This window comes from Protopterus annectens, chromosome 3.part1 (assembly GCF_019279795.1).
Source record: "Protopterus annectens isolate FY-2018-M chromosome 3.part1, PAN1.0, whole genome shotgun sequence".
NCBI lineage: Eukaryota > Metazoa > Chordata > Ceratodontiformes > Protopteridae > Protopterus > Protopterus annectens.
The window spans coordinates 1,852,119,741-1,852,142,427 of record NC_056732.1 but is presented as its reverse complement, the minus strand read 5'-3'; the positions used below and the strand labels follow the sequence as shown (position 1 = coordinate 1,852,142,427).

Genomic DNA, 22,687 nt, shown 5'->3' with positions numbered 1-22,687 from the left:
GTACCCCCAAACTGTGTAAAGTACTCTACGTAAGGCAGTTATGTCTCATCAGTGAACATTACAGTAATGTCATAATCTCCCAAAGTAACAATGTAACACTGTGTGTGTCCCAGAACTGTGTAAGGTACTCTGTGCTCCTGATGTACAGTTCACTGCTGAAGCCTGAGTTAATCTTCCCCCAGTAACAATGCAACACTATGTGTGTCCCAGAACTGTGTAAGGTACCCTGTGCTGCTGATGTACAGTTCACTGCTGAGGCCTGACTTAACAATCCCCAGTAACAATGTAACACTATGTGTGTCCCAGAACAGTGTAAGGTACTATGTGCTGCTGATGTACAGTTCACTGATGAGGCCTGACTTAATCTTCCCCCAGTAACAATGTAACACTATGTGTGTCCCAGAACTGTGTAAGGTACTCTGTGCTGCTGATGTACAGTTCACTGCTGAGGCCTGACTTAACAATCCCCAGTAACAATGTAACACTATGTGTGTCTCAGAACTGTGTAAGGTTCTCTGTGCTGCTGATGTACAATTCACTGATGAGGCCTGACTTAATCTTCACCCAGTAACAATGTAACACTATGTGTGCCCCAGAACTGTCGGGTACTCTGTGCTGCTGATGTGCAGTTCCCTGACAAGGCTTGACATAATCTTCACCCATTAAGAATGTAACACTATGTGTGTACCAGAACTGTGTAGGGTACTCTGTGCTGCTGATGTACAATTCACTGCTGAGGCCTGACTTAACAATCTCCAGTAAGAATGTAACACTATGTGTGTCCCAGAACTGTGTAAGGTACTCCATGCTGCTGACGTACAGTTCAATGCTGAGGCCTGACTTAATAGTAACCTAACATTTTATGTGTGCCCCAAAACTGTGTAAAGTACTCTAAGAAAGTCAGGCCTCATCAGTGAAGTATACAGCAGTGGGAACACCATAATCGCCTCACAGTAATAACATAACATTGTATGTGTGCCCCCAAACTGTGTAAAGTACTTTAAGTAAGATGGTCAGGCCTTACCAGTGAAATATACAGCAACTGCATTTCCCCATTTCTTGTCATAAAAGCACAAGCACATTCCCTATCCTGTTTTCATGAGCTGTAGCCTCCCCCTATTTTGTCACTACCTGTATCAGCTGAAGCCTCACCCCCCATGACTGTGTGTTTGGTCATCGAGTCCATGCCCAGTATGCACGGTCACTCCTTCTCCATAGTCTATCACACAATACTGATTCCATGTTCGTAATCTGTGCCGAGGACATGACCCATGCTGTGATTGGCACCCATTTCCATACAACCTATTCTCTGTAATATAGCAGCCCCAAATGCCCTCTTTCAAAACAACACCCACATCAACACATAGAGCTGCATCTCATGAAGCCTCTACCTCTAAGCCCATAAGTCTAGTCACCACACAATCCAACATTCTGAGCATTGGAAACTCCATAGTGAGACACAGTGATGTCCCTCTCACCAAGCTGAGTAAGGAGAAAGTTGTGGTCAGTTGCTTATCAGGGGCTAGGATCCGCAGAGTGTTTGTGCTGTGCTGACGAGTTCATAACAAGGCCGAAATATCCATATCCACAGCTAGTGGGGTTTGGCTTTATTGGCCTGAAATTGTCCATTAAAATGACAAAACAAGTCATGGGCATTCAGAATCACCAATTAGCTGAAACACCTGATGTTCATAAGGATCATTTGCATATATCCCATGTGCCTCTGATACAAGAGGTTTGGGAGGTCACTCCATGGAAGTTCTAGCTTTGCTGGAGTTTTCATTTTGTTTTTACTGATTTTATTTTGTAAACACAAACTCCCTGGACCAGATAGTCAATACACCAACCAGGGGTGCAACTATACTGGATCTGGTCCTAACTAATATGGGAGACTGCTGCACACCCCCTACTGTAATGCCTTCCCTGGTAAGGTCACCACAAAATGGTCTCCTTTGAAGAAAAAGTAAAACCTGGACCCCAGCTAAACATGGAATTTTCAGGAACTATTCTAAGGCTAACCTCCTGCTATTAAGTGAGAACCTGACAAAATTTCAAGCCCCCATAAACCCTGAGACCACTTCTGCCTATACAAAACTTCCTGTATAAGCATGTTAATAGCTGCAGAGAGGCAGCTGTACCCACCAGGAAGAAGTACAGAACTAACTCAAAAAAAAAAAAAACAAGCCACCCCAGTGGAATTACAAAATCAATTGGCTGTATAACTGGAGGAAGAAAATCATGGCAAAAATTAGGAGGTGCAACACCCAGCTGGATAAAATCACTCTCATCAATCTAAACAAACAACTCAGAGGACACATAAAGTCTACCAAAGCCAAATTTGAGGTACATTTGGCCTCCCAGACCAAGGACAACCACAAAGCATTCTTTAGTTATATCTGCAACCTCAAAGGCAATACACATTGTAAATGAAGCCACCTATACTGCTAGAAGATATAACAAACCTTCTGCCTGATAAATTCAGCTCCAGCTTTGCTCCTTTCTCCCCCTCAACCCTCCCTCAGGAAATATCATCAAATATAACTCCCCCTACTATCACTAGGGAACAGGTCCTTAATGTTCTCTATAAGACCAAGAACACTGCATCAATAGACAATATTCCAGGATGCCTTCTAAATAGCATGAAACATGACCTATCAGGGGCTCTGGAATTACTATTTAACTGTAGCCTCCAAACAGGCTTCATGCCTCATGAATGGAGAAAGGCAACAGTCATCCCTCTGCACAAAGGTGGGCCATCTACAGACCCTGGAAACCACAGACCCATAAGTCTCATTAGTCTTATATGTAAAGCCATGAAAAGAATTAACATGGAGACGATCAATAGAGATATAGTAAATCTCCAAACACTGGACCCAACCCAGTTTGGTTTTGTCAAGGGCAGATCATGCCTACTCAACCTGGTGGACTTCTCTGAGAAGGTCACCAAAGCAATGGATGAGGTCAAAATCATTCACACTGACTACCTTGACCTAGCCAAGGCATTTGACACAATAACCCACTCTGGCACTGTTGACAAACTCAAGAGGCTAGGTACAAACCCATATGTCATCTGGTGGATAACCAACTGGCTCACAGACAGGACCCAGGAAGTTAGAATTGGGGAGTCCACCTCTACAAAGACTCCACAAGTGGAGTCCCTCAGGGATCAGTCCTTGGGCTGCTCCTTTTTGGCATTTACTTCTCAGAAGTGGTGCTGCGGTAGCGTTGTCGCCTCACAGCAAGACGTTGTCATGTTCGATTCTCAGCTAGAGCATCTTCTGTGTGGAGGCATGCGTGAACGGGTGTGCCTTCGTTGAAGGTTGTGCATCAGGGCTGGTAACTCGGCATGTAAAAATCTACTACCAAACTAGCAGACCGGAGTTCCGCTGTGGCAACTCCTAACCGGGATAAGCCGAAAGACACAACAACAACTTCTCAGAAGTCAAGGCAAATTTCAGTGGTCTCTGGCTGACTAAATCTGCAGATGATTGCAAATTAGGAGCTGTAAGTGAATCTCACAATGACATAAATGTTCTCCAGGAAGGGCTGACACAGACAAACAACTGGTGTCAGAGCCATGGACTAAAACTAAATGCCACGAAATCCATAATAATATCATTTGAGAAGCCATCTATCCCTGGTAACTATCATATTGACCACACACCCCTTAGACTTGAACCAGTAGTCAGGGACGTAGGGACACATATAGATAGTAATCTAGCCTTTGATCATCATGTGTCAATAGTGGTTGGGAAATCATTCTATGTTGCACAACTTATAAATAAAGGTATCCAAGCCCAAGGAAGTCATTGTTCCACTGTATTCAGCATTCATTATACCTATCATTGAGTACAATGCCTCCTTTGGTATGTACCTCACCAGGCATATCCAACAACTGGAATGCCCACAGAGGTTCCTCACTAAAAGAATACAGGGCATAAGTAATATGTCCTATGCAGACAGCCTCATGGCCCTATCCCTGTATTCTATCTCCTACAGGCTTTTGAGGTGAGATCTATGCCTGGCATACAGGGCATTGTCAGACCCCACCCTGATGGACCTCCTGCATATCCACAAAACAAACAGCACCAGAATTACCTGTTCTAAACACATAAACCTTGCCTGTGATATAAACAGGACCTGCTTGAGAGATAGGTATGTATCCCAGAGACTACCCCATCTATGGAATAGGCTCCCCATCCATGTGAAGCAGAGTTCCTCTCTAACCCAATTCAAGTGCAACTTAGACAATTGGATGGGAAACTGGAAATTCATCTCTGGTTTGGCACCTATGTATCTAATGGACACAGGTAACCTGTCAATTGTTCATCTCCCAAGCCCATGCTTACACTTACCAGGGGTATCAGAACTTATCAGAGATTTGGGATGCATGGCTAGGCTTAAAAAGGCCCTTGTTTTCATTAGCCTAGTAAACACCTATGAACCTATGAGTCATTCACTACAATCTCTGTGCTGTTAGTCCTTCCTGCCTGGCACCCTTAAAGTGACAGTCTACAGGAAAGATACTCTGCTCTATCCATCAGAATCAATTCTTCAAATGTCCCCAAAATTAATGAAAGTTTTTCTGCGTGATAACTGCAGGATTCACCCCACCTATTGCTATGCAGAAACACCATTCAAGTTCTAGTCTTGTGAAGTCTAAGCCATTCATGTGGAGGTGTTAAAGCATCAGCTATTGGACGTCTCAGTATCTCCATCAAACTGCCAAGAACCAGAAGGTGGAAACATACAGTTCTTACTCCGCACATGTCCACTGCCTTCAGTCTACAAGTGCTTCATTGGATATTCTCCCATACTTCCTACTCACCATTCCAACCCCAATCCCCACCATGCATTGGCAAAACCAAAAACAATAAATGTATCTGTATAAAGAAATTCATGTCACACTGCAGCTCTCCTGTGTGTTTACATCCCTAGTTGTATACTGTGACATTTACCTCATGTTCATTTACTATGCGGGGAAGGTTGAGAAAAGGTTTACAGACAGAATATACTAATACATGCATGCTATGAGAAAAATGACAGCAACAATGCTTGGTCTAAACACGGTCCTGTTTATCTGAATTTCAATAAGTTTCTCTTTTTGTGTTAGAGAAGGTTCTACATCAGGATGGGGACATACCTCTCAAATGTGCAGCTTTTCACAGAATGCCCCAATTTTTTGCTTCATATTTTGGTCTGTTCCTCATAAAATTTGAGGGGTTTATGGCAAACCACTAGTGGATGAAGTCACTAAATAATGACAGACATATAAGTTTCATTTTTCATATCCTTCAGAAAATGTATGCCAACACAAAAAATGGTATTCTAGCAACTTTCTAGCAGGAGCAATATTTAAAACCTGACCTTATTTTTGGGCTTTTGTCTCCTCATTATTTTTGGACTTGTCTGGATTCTTGCAGGTTGAGAGGTATGTAGGGCAGTGATTGGTAAAATAATTTTCTAAAATACAAACTATTTTGGCAACTGGAATTAGCTGCTGATAGACCACCAGGGTCCAATGATTATGTGTCCATCAATTGTATTTTGAAAGAGAAATACAATATAGAGAAATAATCTTTACTGGTGGTTTTTGATCACATGACTTGGTGTGTATTCTATAAATGTCTCACTTTCTGTGTATTTTGTCTTTTTCATGATGTCTTTTCATTTAGATAAAAGTACTCAATACATTTTAAGGTAAATTAGTCCTGCTTGGTCAGACTGTTATTTTTATTGGTTTTCTGTGTTTCAGTCTGATTGGTTGTATTTAATTTTTTGTTTTATTCTTTATTGATTTTCTTTTTACTCTTTTTACCACTTTTATTACTTTTTTACAAAACATGTCAGCACTGTACATGAGTCACTGGATGTTACATGTCAGCACTGCACATGACTCACTAGATGTTACGTCAGAACTGTACAAGTCACTAGATGTTACATGTCAGCACTGTACATGACTCATTAGATGTTACATGTCAGCACTGTACATGGCTCACTAGATGTTACATGTCAGCACTGTACATGGCTCACTAGATGTTACATGTCAGCACTGTACATGAGTCACTAGATGTTACATGTCATCATTGTACATGAACCACTAGATGTTACATGTCAGCACTGTCCATGACTCACTAGATGTTACATGTCAGCACTGTCCATGACTCACTAGATGTTACATGTCAGCACTGTCCATGACTCACTAGATGTTACATGTCAGCACTGTACATGAGTTACTAGATGTTACATGTCAGCACTGTACATGAGTCACTAGATGTTACATGTCAGCACTGTCCATGACTCACTAGATGTTACATGTCAGCACTGTACATGACTCACTAGATGTTACATGTTAGCACTGTACATGGCTCACTAGATGTTACATGTCAGCACTGTACATGAGTCACTAGATGTTACATGTCAGCACTGTACATGGCTCCCTAGATGTTACATGTCAGCACTGTACATGACTCACTAGATGTTACATGTCAGCACTGTACATGTCTCACTAGATGTTACATGTCAGCACTGTACATGGCTCCCTAGATGTTACATGTCAACACTGTACATGGCTCACTAGATGTTACATGTCAGCACTGTACATGACTCATTAGATGTTACATGTCAGCACTGTACATGAGTCACTAGATGTTACATGTCAGCACTGTACATGACTCACTAGATGTTACATGTCAGCACTGTACATGACTCACTAGATGTTACATGTCAGCACTGTACATGGCTCCCTAGATGTTACATGTCAGCACTGTACATGACTCACTAGATGTTACATGTCAGCACTGTACATGACTCACTAGATGTTACATGTCAGCACAGTACATGACTCACTAGATGTTACATGTCAGCACTGTACATGTCTCACTAGATGTTACATGTCAGCACTGTACATGACTCACTGGATGTTACATGTCAGCACTGTACATGACTCACTAGATGTTACATGTCAGCACTGTACATGATGCACTAGATGTTACATGTCAGCACAGTACATGACTCACTAGATGTTACATGTCAGCACTGTACATGTCTCACTAGATGTTTCACTAGATGTTACATGTCAGCACTGTACATGACTCACTAGATGTTACATGTCAGCACTGTAGATGACTCACTAGATGTTACATGTCAGCACTGTACATGAGTCACTGGATGTTACATGTCAGCACTGTACGTCTCACTAGATGTTACATGTCAGCACTGTACATGAGTCACTAGATGTTACATGTCAGCACTGTACATGAGTCACTAGATGTTACATGTCAGCACTGTACATGACTCACTAGATGTTACATGTCAGCACTGTACATGACTCACTAGATGTTACATGTCAGCACTGTACATGGCTCACTAGATGTTACATGTCAGCACTGTACATGAGTCACTAGATGTTACATGTCAGCACTGTACATGACTCACTAGATGTTACATGTCAGCACTGTACATGACTCACTAGATGTTACATGTCAGCACTGTACATGACTCACTAGATGTTACATGTCAGCACTGTACATGACTCACTAGATGTTACATGTCAGCACTGTACATGACTCACTAGATGTTACATGTCAGCACTGTACATGACTCACTAGATGTTACATGTCAGCACTGTACATGACTCACTAGATGTTACATGTCAGCACTGTACATGACTCACTAGATGTTACATGTCAGCACTGTACATGAGTCACTAGATGTTACATGTCAGCACTGTACATGACTCACTAGATGTTACATGTCAGCACTGTACATGACTCACTAGATGTTACATGTCAGCACTGTACATGAGTCACTAGATGTTACATGTCAGCACTGTACATGACTCACTAGATGTTACATGTCAGCACTGTACATGACTCACTAGATGTTACATGTCAGCACTGTACATGAGTCACTAGATGTTACATGTCAGCACTGTACATGACTCACTAGATGTTACATGTCAGCACTGTACATGACTCACTAGATGTTACATGTCAGCACTGTACATGACTCACTAGATGTTACATGTCAGCACTGTACATGACTCACTAGATGTTACATGTCAGCACTGTACATGACTCACTAGATGTTACATGTCAGCACTGTACATGACTCACTAGATGTTACATGTCAGCACTGTACATGACTCACTAGATGTTACATGTCAGCACTGCACATGACTCACTAGATGTTGATGTTACATGTCAGCACTGTACATGACTCACTAGATGTTACATGTCAGCACTGTACATGACTCACTAGATGTTACGTCAGCACTGTACATGACTCACTAGATGTTACATGTCAGCACTGTACATGACTCACTAGATGTTACATGTCAGCACTGTACATGAGTCACTAGATGTTACATGTCAGCACTGTACATGACTCACTAGATGTTACATGTCAGCACTGTACATGACTCACTAGATGTTACATGTCAGCACTGTACATGACTCACTAGATGTTACATGTCAGCACTGTACATGACTCACTAGATGTTACATGTCAGCACTGTACATGAGTCACTAGATGTTACATGTCAGCACTGTACATGACTCACTAGATGTTACATGTCAGCACTGTACATGACTCACTAGATGTTACATGTCAGCACTGTACATGACTCACTAGATGTTACATGTCAGCACTGTACATGACTCACTAGATGTTACATGTCAGCACTGTACATGACTCACTAGATGTTACATGTCAGCACTGTACATGACTCACTAGATGTTACATGTCAGCACTGTACATGACTCACTAGATGTTACATGTCAGCACTGTACATGACTCACTAGATGTTACATGTCAGCACTGTACATGACTCACTAGATGTTACATGTCAGCACTGTACATGAGTCACTAGATGTTACATGTCAGCACTGTACATGACTCACTAGATGTTACATGTCAGCACTGTACATGACTCACTAGATGTTACATGTCAGCACTGTACATGACTCACTAGATGTTACATGTCAGCACTGTACATGACTCACTAGATGTTACATGTCAGCACTGTACATGGCTCACTAGATGTTACATGTCAGCACTGTACATGAGTCACTAGATGTTACATGTCAGCACTGTCCATGACTCACTAGATGTTACATGTCAGCACTGTACATGACTCACTAGATGTTACATGTCAGCACTGTACATGACTCACTAGATGTTACATGTCAGAACTGTACATGACTCACTAGATGTTACATGTCAACACTGTACATGGCTCACTAGATGTTACATGTCAGCACTGTACATGAGTCACTAGATGTTACATGTTACATGTCAGCACTGTACATGACTCACTAGATGTTACATGTCAGCACTGTACATGACTCACTAGATGTTACATGTCAGCACTGTACATGACTCACTAGATGTTACATGTCAGCACTGTACATGACTCACTAGATGTTACATGTCAGCACTGTACATGACTCACTAGATGTTACATGTCAGCACTGTACATGACTCACTAGATGTTACATGTCAGCACTGTACATGACTCACTAGATGTTACATGTCAGCACTGTACATGACTCACTAGATGTTACATGTCAGCACTGTACATGAGTCACTAGATGTTACATGTCAGCACTGTACATGACTCACTAGATGTTACATGTCAGCACTGTACATGACTCACTAGATGTTACATGTCAGCACTGTACATGACTCACTAGATGTTACATGTCAGCACTGTACATGACTCACTAGATGTTACATGTCAGCACTGTACATGACTCACTAGATGTTACATGTCAGCACTGTACATGACTCACTAGATGTTACATGTCAGCACTGTACATGACTCACTAGATGTTACATGTCAGCACTGTACATGACTCACTAGATGTTACATGTCAGCACTGTACATGACTCACTAGATGTTACATGTCAGCACTGTACATGACTCACTAGATGTTACATGTCAGCACTGTACATGACTCACTAGATGTTACATGTCAGCACTGTACATGACTCACTAGATGTTACATGTCAGCACTGTACATGACTCACTAGATGTTACATGTCAGCACTGTACATGAGTCACTAGATGTTACATGTCAGCACTGTACATGACTCACTAGATGTTACATGTCAGCACTGTACATGACTCACTAGATGTTACATGTCAGCACTGTACATGACTCATTAGATGTTACATGTCAGCACTGTATATGACTCACTACATGTTACATCAGCACTGTACATGACTCACTAGATGTTACATATCAGCACTGTACATGACTCATTAGATGTTACATGTCAGCACTGTACATGACTCACTAGATGTTACATGTCAGCACTGCACATGACTCACTAGATGTTACATGTCAGCACAGTACATGACTCAGTAGATGCTACATGTCAGCACTGTACATGACTCCCTAGATGTTACATGTCAGCACCGTACATGACTCATTAGATGTTACATGGCACTGTCCATGACTCACTAGATGTTACATGTCAGCACTGTACATGACTCACTAGATGTTACATGTCAGCACTGTACATGACTCACTAGATGTTACATGTCAGCACTGTACATGACTCACTAGATGTTACATGTCAGCAACGTACATGACTCACTAGATGTTACGTCAGCACTGTACATGAGTCACTAGATGTTACATGTCAGCACTGTACATGACTCACTAGATGTTACATGTCAGCACTGTACATGACTCACTAGATGTTACATGTCAGCACTGTACATGACTCACTAGATGTTACATGTCAGCACTGTACATGACTCACTAGATGTTACATGTCAGCACTGTACATGACTCACTAGATGTTACATGTCAGCACTGTACATGACTCACTAGATGTTACATGTCAGCACTGTACATGACTCACTAGATGTTACATGTCAGCACTGTACATGACTCACTAGATGTTACATGTCAGCACTGTACATGACTCACTAGATGTTACATGTCAGCACTGTACATGACTCACTAGATGTTACATGTCAGCACTGTACATGAGTCACTAGATGTTACATGTCAGCACTGTACATGACTCACTAGATGTTACATGTCAGCACTGTACATGACTCACTAGATGTTACATGTCAGCACTGTACATGGCTCACTAGATGTTACATGTCAGCACTGTACATGAGTCACTAGATGTTACATGTCAGCACTGTACATGAGTCACTAGATGTTACATGTCAGCACTGTACATGACTCACTAGATGTTACATGTCAGCACTGTACATGACTCACTAGATGTTACATGTCAGCACTGTACATGACTCACTAGATGTTACATGTCAGCACTGTACATGACTCACTAGATGTTACATGTCAGCACTGTACATGACTCACTAGATGTTACATGTCAGCACTGTACATGACTCACTAGATGTTACATGTCAGCACTGTACATGACTCACTAGATGTTACATGTCAGCACTGCACATGACTCACTAGATGTTACATGTCAGCACTGTACATGACTCACTAGATGTTACATGTCAGCACTGTACATGACTCACTAGATGTTACATGTCAGCACTGTACATGACTCACTAGATGTTACATGTCAGCACTGTACATGACTCACTAGATGTTACATGTCAGCACTGTACATGACTCACTAGATGTTACATGTCAGCACTGTACATGACTCACTAGATGTTACATGTCAGCACTGTACATGACTCACTAGATGTTACATGTCAGCACTGTACATGACTCACTAGATGTTACATGTCAGCACTGTACATGACTCACTAGATGTTACATGTCAGCACTGTACATGACTCACTAGATGTTACATGTCAGCACTGTACATGACTCACTAGATGTTACATGTCAGCACTGTACATGAGTCACTAGATGTTACATGTCAGCACTGTACATGAGTCACTAGATGTTACATGTCAGCACTGTCCATGACTCACTAGATGTTACATGTCAGCACTGTACATGACTCACTAGATGTTACATGTCAGCACTGTACATGACTCACTAGATGTTACATGTCAGCACTGTACATGAGTCACTAGATGTTACATGTCAGCACTGTACATCTCACTAGATGTTACATGTCAGCACTGTACATGACTCACTAGATGTTACATGTCAGCACTGTACATGACTCACTAGATGTTACATGTCAGCACTGTACATGACTCACTAGATGTTACATGTCAGCACTGTACATGACTCACTAGATGTTACATGTCAGCACTGTACATGAGTCACTAGATGTTACATGTCAGCACTGTACATGACTCACTAGATGTTACATGTCAGCACTGTACATGACTCACTAGATGTTACATGTCAGCACTGTACTTGGCTCCCTTGATGTTTCATGTCAGCACTGTACATGAGTCACTAGATGTTACATGTCAGCACTGTACATGACTCACTAGATGTTACATGTCAGCACTGTACATGACTCACTAGATGTTACATGTCAGCACTGTACATGACTCACTAGATGTTACATGGCACTCACTAGATGTTACATGTCAGCACTGTACATGACTCACTAGATGTTACATGTCAGCACTGTACATGACTCACTAGATGTTACATGTCAGCACTGTACATGTCTCACTAGATGTTACATGTCAGCACTGTACATGACTCACTAGATGTTACATGTCAGCACTGTACATGACTCACTAGATGTTACATGTCAGCACTGTACATGACTCACTAGATGTTACATGTCAGCACTGTACATGACTCACTAGATGTTACATGTCAGCACTGTACATGACTCACTAGATGTTACATGTCAGCACTGTACATGACTCACTAGATGTTACATGTCAGCACTGTACATGAGTCACTAGATGTTACATGTCAGCACTGTACATGACTCACTAGATGTTACATGTCAGCACTGTACATGACTCACTAGATGTTACATGTCAGCACTGTACATGACTCACTAGATGTTACATGTCAGCACTGTACATGACTCACTAGATGTTACATGTCAGCACTGTACATGACTCACTAGATGTTACATGTCAGCACTGTACATGACTCACTAGATGTTACATGTCAGCACTGTACATGACTCACTAGATGTTACATGTCAGCACTGTACATGACTCACTAGATGTTACATGTCAGCACTGTACATGAGTCACTAGATGTTACATGTCAGCACTGTACATGACTCACTAGATGTTACATGTCAGCACTGTACATGACTCACTAGATGTTACATGTCAGCACTGTACATGACTCACTAGATGTTACATGTCAGCACTGTACATGACTCACTAGATGTTACATGTCAGCACTGTACATGACTCACTAGATGTTACATGTCAGCACTGTACATGACTCACTAGATGTTACATGTCAGCACTGTACATGACTCACTAGATGTTACATGTCAGCACTGTACATGACTCACTAGATGTTACATGTCAGCACTGTACATGACTCACTAGATGTTACATGTCAGCACTGTAGTCAGCACTGTACATGTCTCACTAGATGTTACATGTCAGCACTGTACATGACTCACTAGATGTTACATGTCAGCACTGTACATGACTCACTAGATGTTACATGTCAGCACTGTACATGAGTCACTAGATGTTACATGTCAGCACTGTACATGACTCACTAGATGTTACATGTCAGCACTGTACATGACTCACTAGATGTTACATGTCAGCACTGTACATGACTCACTAGATGTTACATGTCAGCACTGTACATGAGTCACTAGATGTTACATGTCAGCACTGTACATGACTCACTAGATGTTACATGTCAGCACTGTACATGAGTCACTAGATGTTACATGTCAGCACTGTACATGAGTCACTAGATGTTACATGTCAGCACTGTACATGAGTCACTAGATGTTACATGTCAGCACTGTACGTCTCACTAGATGTTACATGTCAGCACTGTACATGACTCACTAGATGTTACATGTCAGCACTGTACATGACTCACTAGATGTTACATGTCAGCACTGTACATGACTCACTAGATGTTACATGTCAGCACTGTACATGACTCACTAGATGTTACATGTCAGCACTGTACATGACTCACTAGATGTTACATGTCAGCACTGTACATGACTCACTAGATGTTACATGTCAGCACTGTACATGAGTCACTAGATGTTACATGTCAGCACTGTACATGACTCACTAGATGTTACATGTCAGCACTGTACATGACTCACTAGATGTTACATGTCAGCACAGTACATGACTCACTAGATGTTACATGTCAGCACTGTACATGTCTCACTAGATGTTACATGTCAGCACTGTACATGACTCACTAGATGTTACATGTCAGCACTGTACATGACTCACTAGATGTTACATGTCAGCACTGTACATGAGTCACTGGATGTTACATGTCAGCACTGTACGTCTCACTAGATGTTACATGTCAGCACTGTACATGAGTCACTAGATGTTACATGTCAGCACTGTACATGAGTCACTAGATGTTACATGTCAGCACTGTACGTCTCACTAGATGTTACATGTCAGCACTGTACATGAGTCACTAGATGTTACATGTCAGCACTGTACATGAGTCACTAGATGTTACATGTCAGCACTGTACGTCTCACTAGATGTTACATGTCAGCACTGTACATGACTCACTAGATGTTACATGTCAGCACTGTACATGACTCACTAGATGTTACATGTCATCATTGTACATGTCTCACTAGATGTTACATGTTAGCACTGTACATGACTCACTAGATTTTACATGTCAGCACTGTACATGACTCATTAGATGTTACATGTCAGCAAGATGTTACATGTCAGCACTGTACATGGCTCACTAGATGTTACATGTCAGCACTGTACATGACTCACTAGATTTTACATGTCAGCACTGTACATGAGTCACTAGATGTTACATGTCAGCACAGTACATGACTCACTAGATGTTACATGTCAGCACTGTACATGTCTCACTAGATGTTACATGTCAGCACTGTACATGACTCACTAGATGTTACATGTCAGCACTGTACATGACTCACTAGATGTTACATGTCAGCACTGTACATGACTCACTAGATGTTACATGTCATCATTGTACATGTCTCACTAGATGTTACATGTTAGCACTGTACATGACTCACTAGATGTTACATGTCAGCACTGTACATGACTCACTAGATGTTACATGTCAGCACTGTACATGAGTCACTGGATGTTACATGTCAGCACTGCACATGACTCATTAGATGTTACATGTCAGCACTGTACATGACTCACTAGATGTTACATGTCAGCACTGTACATGGCTCCCTAGATGTTACATGTCAGCACTGTACATGACTCACTAGATGTTACATGTCAGCACTGTACATGAGTCACTAGATGTTACATGTCAGCACTGTACATGACTCACTGGATGTTACATGTCAGCACTGTCCATAACTCACTAGATGTTACATGCCAGCACTGTACATGACTCACTAGATGTTACATGTCAGCACGCGACTCACTTGATGTTACATGTCAGCACTGTCCATGACTCACTAGATGTTACATCAGCACTATCCATGTCTCATTAGATGTTGCATGTTAGCACTGTACATGAGTCACTAGATGTTACATGTCAGCACTGTACATGACTCACTAGATGTTACATGTCAGCACTGTACATGACTCACTAGATGTTACATGTCAGCACTGTACATGACTCACTAGATGCTACATGTCAGCACTGTACATGACTCACTAGATGTTACATGTCAGCACTGTACATGACTCACTAGATGTTACATGTCAGCACTGTACATGACTCACTAGATGTTACATGTCAGCACTGTACATGACTCACTAGATGTTACATGTCAGCACTGTACATGACTCACTAGATGTTACATGTCAGCACTGTACATGACTCACTAGATGTTACATGTCAGCACTGTACATGACTCACTAGATGTTACATGTCAGCACTGTACATGAGTCACTAGATGTTACATGTCAGCACTGTACATGACTCACTAGATGTTACATGTCAGCACTGTACATGACTCACTAGATGTTACATGTCATCATTGTACATGTCTCACTAGATGTTTACTGTCAGCACTGTATATGACTCATTAGATGTTACATGTCAGCACTGTACATGACTCACTAGATGTTACATGTCAGCACTGTACATGACTCATTAGATGTTACATGTCAGCACTGTGCATGAATCTCTAGATGTTACATGTCAGCACTGTACATGACTCACTAGATGTTACATGTCAGCACTGTATGTCTCACTAGATGTTACATGTCAGCACTGTAAATGAGTCACTAGATGTTACATGTCAGCACTGTACATGAGTCACTAGATGTTACTTGTCAGCACTGTACCTCTCACTTGATGTTACATGTCAGCACTGTCCATGACTCACTAGATGTTACATGTCAGCACTGTACATGACTCACTAGATGTTACATGTCAGCACTGTACATGACTCACTAGATGTTACAAGTCAGCACAGTACATGACTCACTAGATGTTACATGTCAGCACTGTACATGTCTCACTAGATGTTACATGTCAGCACTGTACATGACTCACTAGATGTTACATGTCAGCACTGTACATGACTCACTAGATGTTACATGTCAGCACTGTACATGATTCACTAGATGTTACATGTCAGCACTGTACATGAGTCAGTAGATGTTACATGCCAGCACTGTACATCTCACTAGATGTTACATGTCAGCACTGTACATGACTCACTAGATGTTACATGTCAGCACTGTACATGAGTCACTAGATGTTACATGTCAGCACTGTACGCCTCACTAGATATTACATGTCAGCACTGTACATGACTCACTAGATGTTACATGTCAGCACTGTACATGAGTCACTAGATGTTACATGTCATCATTGTACATGTCTCACTAGATGTTACATGCTAGCACTGTACATGACTCACTAGATGTTACATGTCAGCACTGTACATGACTCACTAGATGTTACATGTCAGCACTGTACATGACTCATTAGATGTTACATGTCAGCACTGTACATGGCTCACTAGATGTTACATGTCAGCACTGTACATGACTCACTAGATGTTACATGTCAGCACTGTACATGAGTCACTAGATGTTACATGTCAGCACTGTACGTCTCACTAGGTGTTACATGTCAGCACTGTACATGACTCACCAGATGTTACATGTCAGCACTGTACATGACTCACTAGATGTTACATGTCATCATTGTACATGTCTCACTAGATGTTACATGTTAGCACTGTACATGACTCACTAGATGTTACATGTCAGCACTGTAAATGACTCACTAGATGTTACATGTCAGCACTGTACATGACTCATTAGATGTTACATGTCTGCACTGTACATGACTCACTAGATGTTACATGTCAGCACTGTACATGGCTCCCTATATGTTACATGTCAGCACTGTACATGACTCATTAGATGTTACATGTCAGCATTGTACATGACTCATTAGATGTTACATGTCAGCACTGTACATGAGTCACTAGATGTTACATGTCAGCACTGTACATGACTCACTAGATATTACATGTCAGCACTGTCCATGACCCACTAGATGTTACATCAGCACTGTCCATGTCTCACTAGATGTTACATGTCAGCACTGTACATGAGTCACTAGAAGTTACATGTCAGCACTGTACATGACTCACTAGATGTTACATGTCAGCACTGTACATGACTCATTAGATGTTACATGTCAGCACTGTATATGACTCATTAGATGTTGCATGTCAGCACTGTATATGACTCACTAGATGTTACATGTCAGCACTGTACATGACTCACTAGATGTTACATGTCAGCACTGTACATGACTCACTAGATGTTACATGTCAGCACTGTACATGACTCCTTAGATGTTACATGTCAGCACTGTATATGACTCATTAGATGTTACATGTCAGCACTGTACATGAGTCACTAGATGTTACATGTCAGCACTGTACATGAATCACTAGATGTTACATGTCAGCACTGTACACGACTCACTAGATGTTACATGTCAGCACTGTACATGAGTCACTGGATGTTACATGTCAGCAATGTACGTCTCACTAGATGTTACATGTCAGCACTGTACATGAGTCACTAGATGTTACATGTCAGCACAGTACATGAGTCACTAGATGTTACATGTCATCAATGTACGTCTCACTAGATGTTACATGTCAGCACTGTACATGAGTCACTAGATGTTACATATCAGCACTGTACATGATTCTCTAGATGTTACATGTCAGCACTGTACGTCTCACTAGATGTTACATGTCAGCACTGTACATGACTCACTAGATGTTACAGTTCAGCACTGTACATGACTCACTAGATGTTACATGTCAGCACAGTACATGACTCACTAGATGTTACATGTCAGCACTGTACATGTCTCACTAGATGTTACATGTCAGCACTGTACATGACTCACTAGATGTTACATGTCAGCACTGTACATGACTCACTAGATGTTACATGTCAGCACTGTACATGAGTCACTGGATGTTACATGTCAGCACTGTACGTCTCACTAGATGTTACATGTCAGCACTGTACATGACTCACTAGATGTTACATGTCAGCACAGTACATGACTCACTAGATGTTACATGTCAGCACTGTACATGTCTCACTAGATGTTACATATCAGCTCTGTACATGACTCACTAGATGTTACATGTCAGCACTGTACATGACTCACTAGATGTTACATGTCAGCACTGTACATGAGTCACTGGATGTTACATGTCAGCACTGTACATCTCACTAGATGTTACATGTCAGCACTGTACATGAGTCACTAGATGTTACATGTCAGCACTGTACATGAGTCACTAGATGTTACATGTCAGCACTGTATGTCTCACTTGATGTTACATGTCAGCACTGTACATGAGTCACTAGATGTTACATGTCAGCACTGTACATGAGTCACTAGATGTTACATGTCAGCACTGTACGTCTCACTAGATGTTACATGTCAGCACTGTACATGACTCACTAGATGTTACATGTCAGCACTGTACATGACTCACTAGATGTTACATGTCATCATTGTACATGTCTCACTAGATGTTACATGTTAGCACTGTACATGACTCACTAGATTTTACATGTCAGCACTGTACATGACTCATTAGATGTTACATGTCAGCACTGTATATGACTCTTTAGATGTTACATGTCAGCACTGTACATGGCTCACTAGATGTTACATGTCAGCACTGTACATGACTCACTAGATGTTACATGTCAGCACTGTACATGACTCACTAGATGTTACATGTCAGCACTGTACATGACTCACTAGATGTTACATGTCATCATTGTACATGTCTCACTAGATGTTACATGTTAGCACTGTACATGACTCACTAGATGTTACATGTCAGCACTGTACATGACTCATTAGATGTTACATGTCAGCACTGTACATGAGTCACTAGATGTTACATGTCAGCACTGTACATGACTCATTAGATGTTACATGTCAGCCTTGTACATGACTCATTAGATGTTACATGTCAGCACTGTACATGAGTCACTAGATGTTACATGTCAGCACTGTACATGACTCACTGGATGTTACATGTCAGCACTGTCCATAACTCACTAGATGTTACATGCCAGCACTGTACATGACTCACTAGATGTTACATGTCAGCATTGTACATGACTCACTTGATGTTACATGTCAGCACTGTCCATGACTCACTAGATGTTACATCAGCACTATCCATGTCTCATTAGATGTTGCATGTTAGCACTGTACATGAGTCACTAGATGTTACATGTCAGCACTGTACATGACTCACTAGATGTTACATGTCAGCACTGTACATGACTCACTAGATGTTACCTGTCAACACTGTACATGACTCATTAGATGTTACATGTCAGCACTGTACATGACTCATTAGATGTTAAATGTCAGCACTGTACATGACTAACTAGATGTTACATGTCAGCACTGTACATGAGTCACTAGATGTTACATGTCAGCACTGTACATGACTCACTAGATGTTACATGTCAGCACTGTACATGACTCACTAGATGTTACATGTCAACACTGTACATGACTCATTAGATGTTACATGTCAGCACTGTACATGACTCATTAGATGTTACATGTCAGCACTGTACATGAGTCACTAGATGTTACATGTCAGCCCTGTACATGACTCACTAGATATTACATGTCAGCATTGTCCATGACTCACTAGATGTTACATCAGCACTGTCCATGTCTCACTAGATGTTACATGTTAGCACTGTACATGAGTCACTAGATGTTACATGTCAGCACTGTACATGACTCACTAGATGTTACATGTCAGCACTGTACATGACTCACTAGATGTTACATGTCATCATTGTACATGTCTCACTAGATGTTTACTGTCAGCACTGTATATGACTCATTAGATGTTACATGTCAGCACTGTACATGACTCACTAGATGTTACATGTCAGCACTGTACATGACTCATTAGATGTTACATGTCAGCACTGTGCATGAATCTCTAGATGTTACATGTCAGCACTGTACACGACTCACTAGATGTTACATGCCAGCACTGTACATGACTCACTAGATTTTATGTCAGCACTGTACGAGTCACTAGATGTTACATGTCAGCACTCTACATGACTCACTAGATGTTACATGTCAGCACTGTACATGACTCACTAGATGTTACATGTCAGCATTGTACATGACTCATTAGATGTTAAGCACATTAGCAGTGTCTTGGTGTAACCAAGTAATCTGATCCAGAAGCTTCAGTCTCAGTGTTGTTGATTTTAACTATCAAAATCTTGACCTTTAACAGATATACCAAATGTTCATATATTATTTACTGTATGAATCTATAAAGTCATCAAAACAGTTTCTCCCTTCCCATATTATAATCATCATTTTATACCATCTTTTTTCAGCTAAACAGTCTCTATGTAAAGGAGGAAGCTAAAAATTAAAAAAAGTATGATTTACAAATATATGTGAGCAAACTTAAAAAAAGAACTACAGTTCAGGTGTCAATAAGCCTAACATTAAGGCATACATCTGTAACAGTAGATTTCCTGGGTAAATGTGCCAGAGGCAGCTGACCAAATATCTAATACGCCCAGTTTTAAGTGTCACAACTTGTTGCTGAATTTGGATACTCTCAACACTACAAAATATGGCCCATGCCACTAAGTAATTCATTTACCAGATTTTCTAACACAATAAAAGCATATATTCATCAATAAATATATAATCAATTGGAGGTGTTAATACTGCTGAATAAAAACTATCCTGGTATGACAGGGACAGAGTTCAATTTTGGTTTTTCTTTTTGACACTTTGCAGTGCTGCTTTAAACCAATCAAATAATTATTCACAACAAAGCAATTTCCAGGGAAGCTTTTAGTGCACTCTGCATCCTTTATCTCCAGCTTTAACAGCCTGGCTCTGTCCCCACCAACACAAACTGCTGAAATCAGAATCGAGAGTATGCTATCCTTTACAAATCAGCATCAGACACATAGCAGAACAGATCTTTACTATATAAAAGCTCTCTCTGCAGGTCCCTGCAGACGAAAAGCCCCATGAACACAAACTACACCATTCATAAACAAAAGTCCAACAGTGACAGAAAGCAGGTTTTCTCATTAGCTCAGTTCTTACCTCCAATTTCATGATGCAGTGCACTATTCAGGAAGTGAAGCATCTACTGCTTGCAAGACATACAAACCAGAAGAATGACAAACAGACACACAAATCTAAGCATTTCTGTAATGTCTACACAAGAAACAAACCTCTGTATCTCAACATTCCATAGATACTCACTTCCTGTTCTCCTGTGAAATATATCCCCACACTGTGCAGACAGTCTGATTAATATTCATGACATAAAGCTGTGAGAACATGGAAGGAGGGAGGGGATTGTATAAATATTTAATGTGATGGGCTGGCTCATTCAGCTTTGACTTCACATTGCTAGTTGCTAGGAGTAACACGTTTACTATGTGAATTTCTGCTGCATGCAGAGTAAACCAAGTTCTATTAATTTTCCTTTTCTTGCATAGTGCTTCTGTGTATCTTATTTTATGGGTGTGCTGCTCTGTCAGATGGCATTTAATCTGATAATATACTACTTTCCTCCAAAAAAAGGAAGCCAATCTGGTGGTCCCCTGCCATAAACAAACTCTACAACAGAAGGAGGAAACTGATGCGGAATAAGGTGAAGTCCCAAGACTGGAAAAACTCCCTTATCTGCCTCAAAAAAAGTTGAGATCCCTCATCAAATCCTCTTTTGGTTTTGTGAAGGGTAGATCATGCCTGCTCAACTTGGTTGATTTCTTTGAGTCAGTCACCAGAGCTGTGGATGAAGGCAAGGTGGTTCATACAGCCTACCTTGATCTGGCCAAGGTTTTTAATACCATTCCCTACTCAGGAATCTTAGAAAAACTCACTAATCTTGGTATCAACCCCTATATATCACTAGGTGGGTTGCAAACTGGCTCACAGATAGGACCCACAGTGTGAAAGTAGCTGACTCCAAGTCAGACTGCCAATTAGTCATGAGTGGAGTCCTACAGAGTTCATTCCTGGGTCCTCTCCTGTTTGGTATATACTTCTCTGAAGTCCAGGCCTAT

At 41.1% G+C, this 22,687-nt stretch overlaps 1 protein-coding gene across 1 annotated transcript in view; it reads right to left on the bottom strand.

The window, feature by feature from the left end:
• LOC122798762 (zinc finger protein 41-like) overlaps positions 1-21,860 on the bottom strand; it is a 139,521-nt gene extending 117,661 nt beyond the window's left edge. The window contains exon 1 of the mRNA XM_044067870.1: positions 21,717-21,860. Coding sequence (XP_043923805.1) covers positions 21,717-21,728 — 12 coding nt within the window. The 5' untranslated portion in view covers positions 21,729-21,860. The remainder of the gene's footprint in view (positions 1-21,716) is intronic.
• Positions 21,861-22,687: the final 827 nt, after the last annotated feature.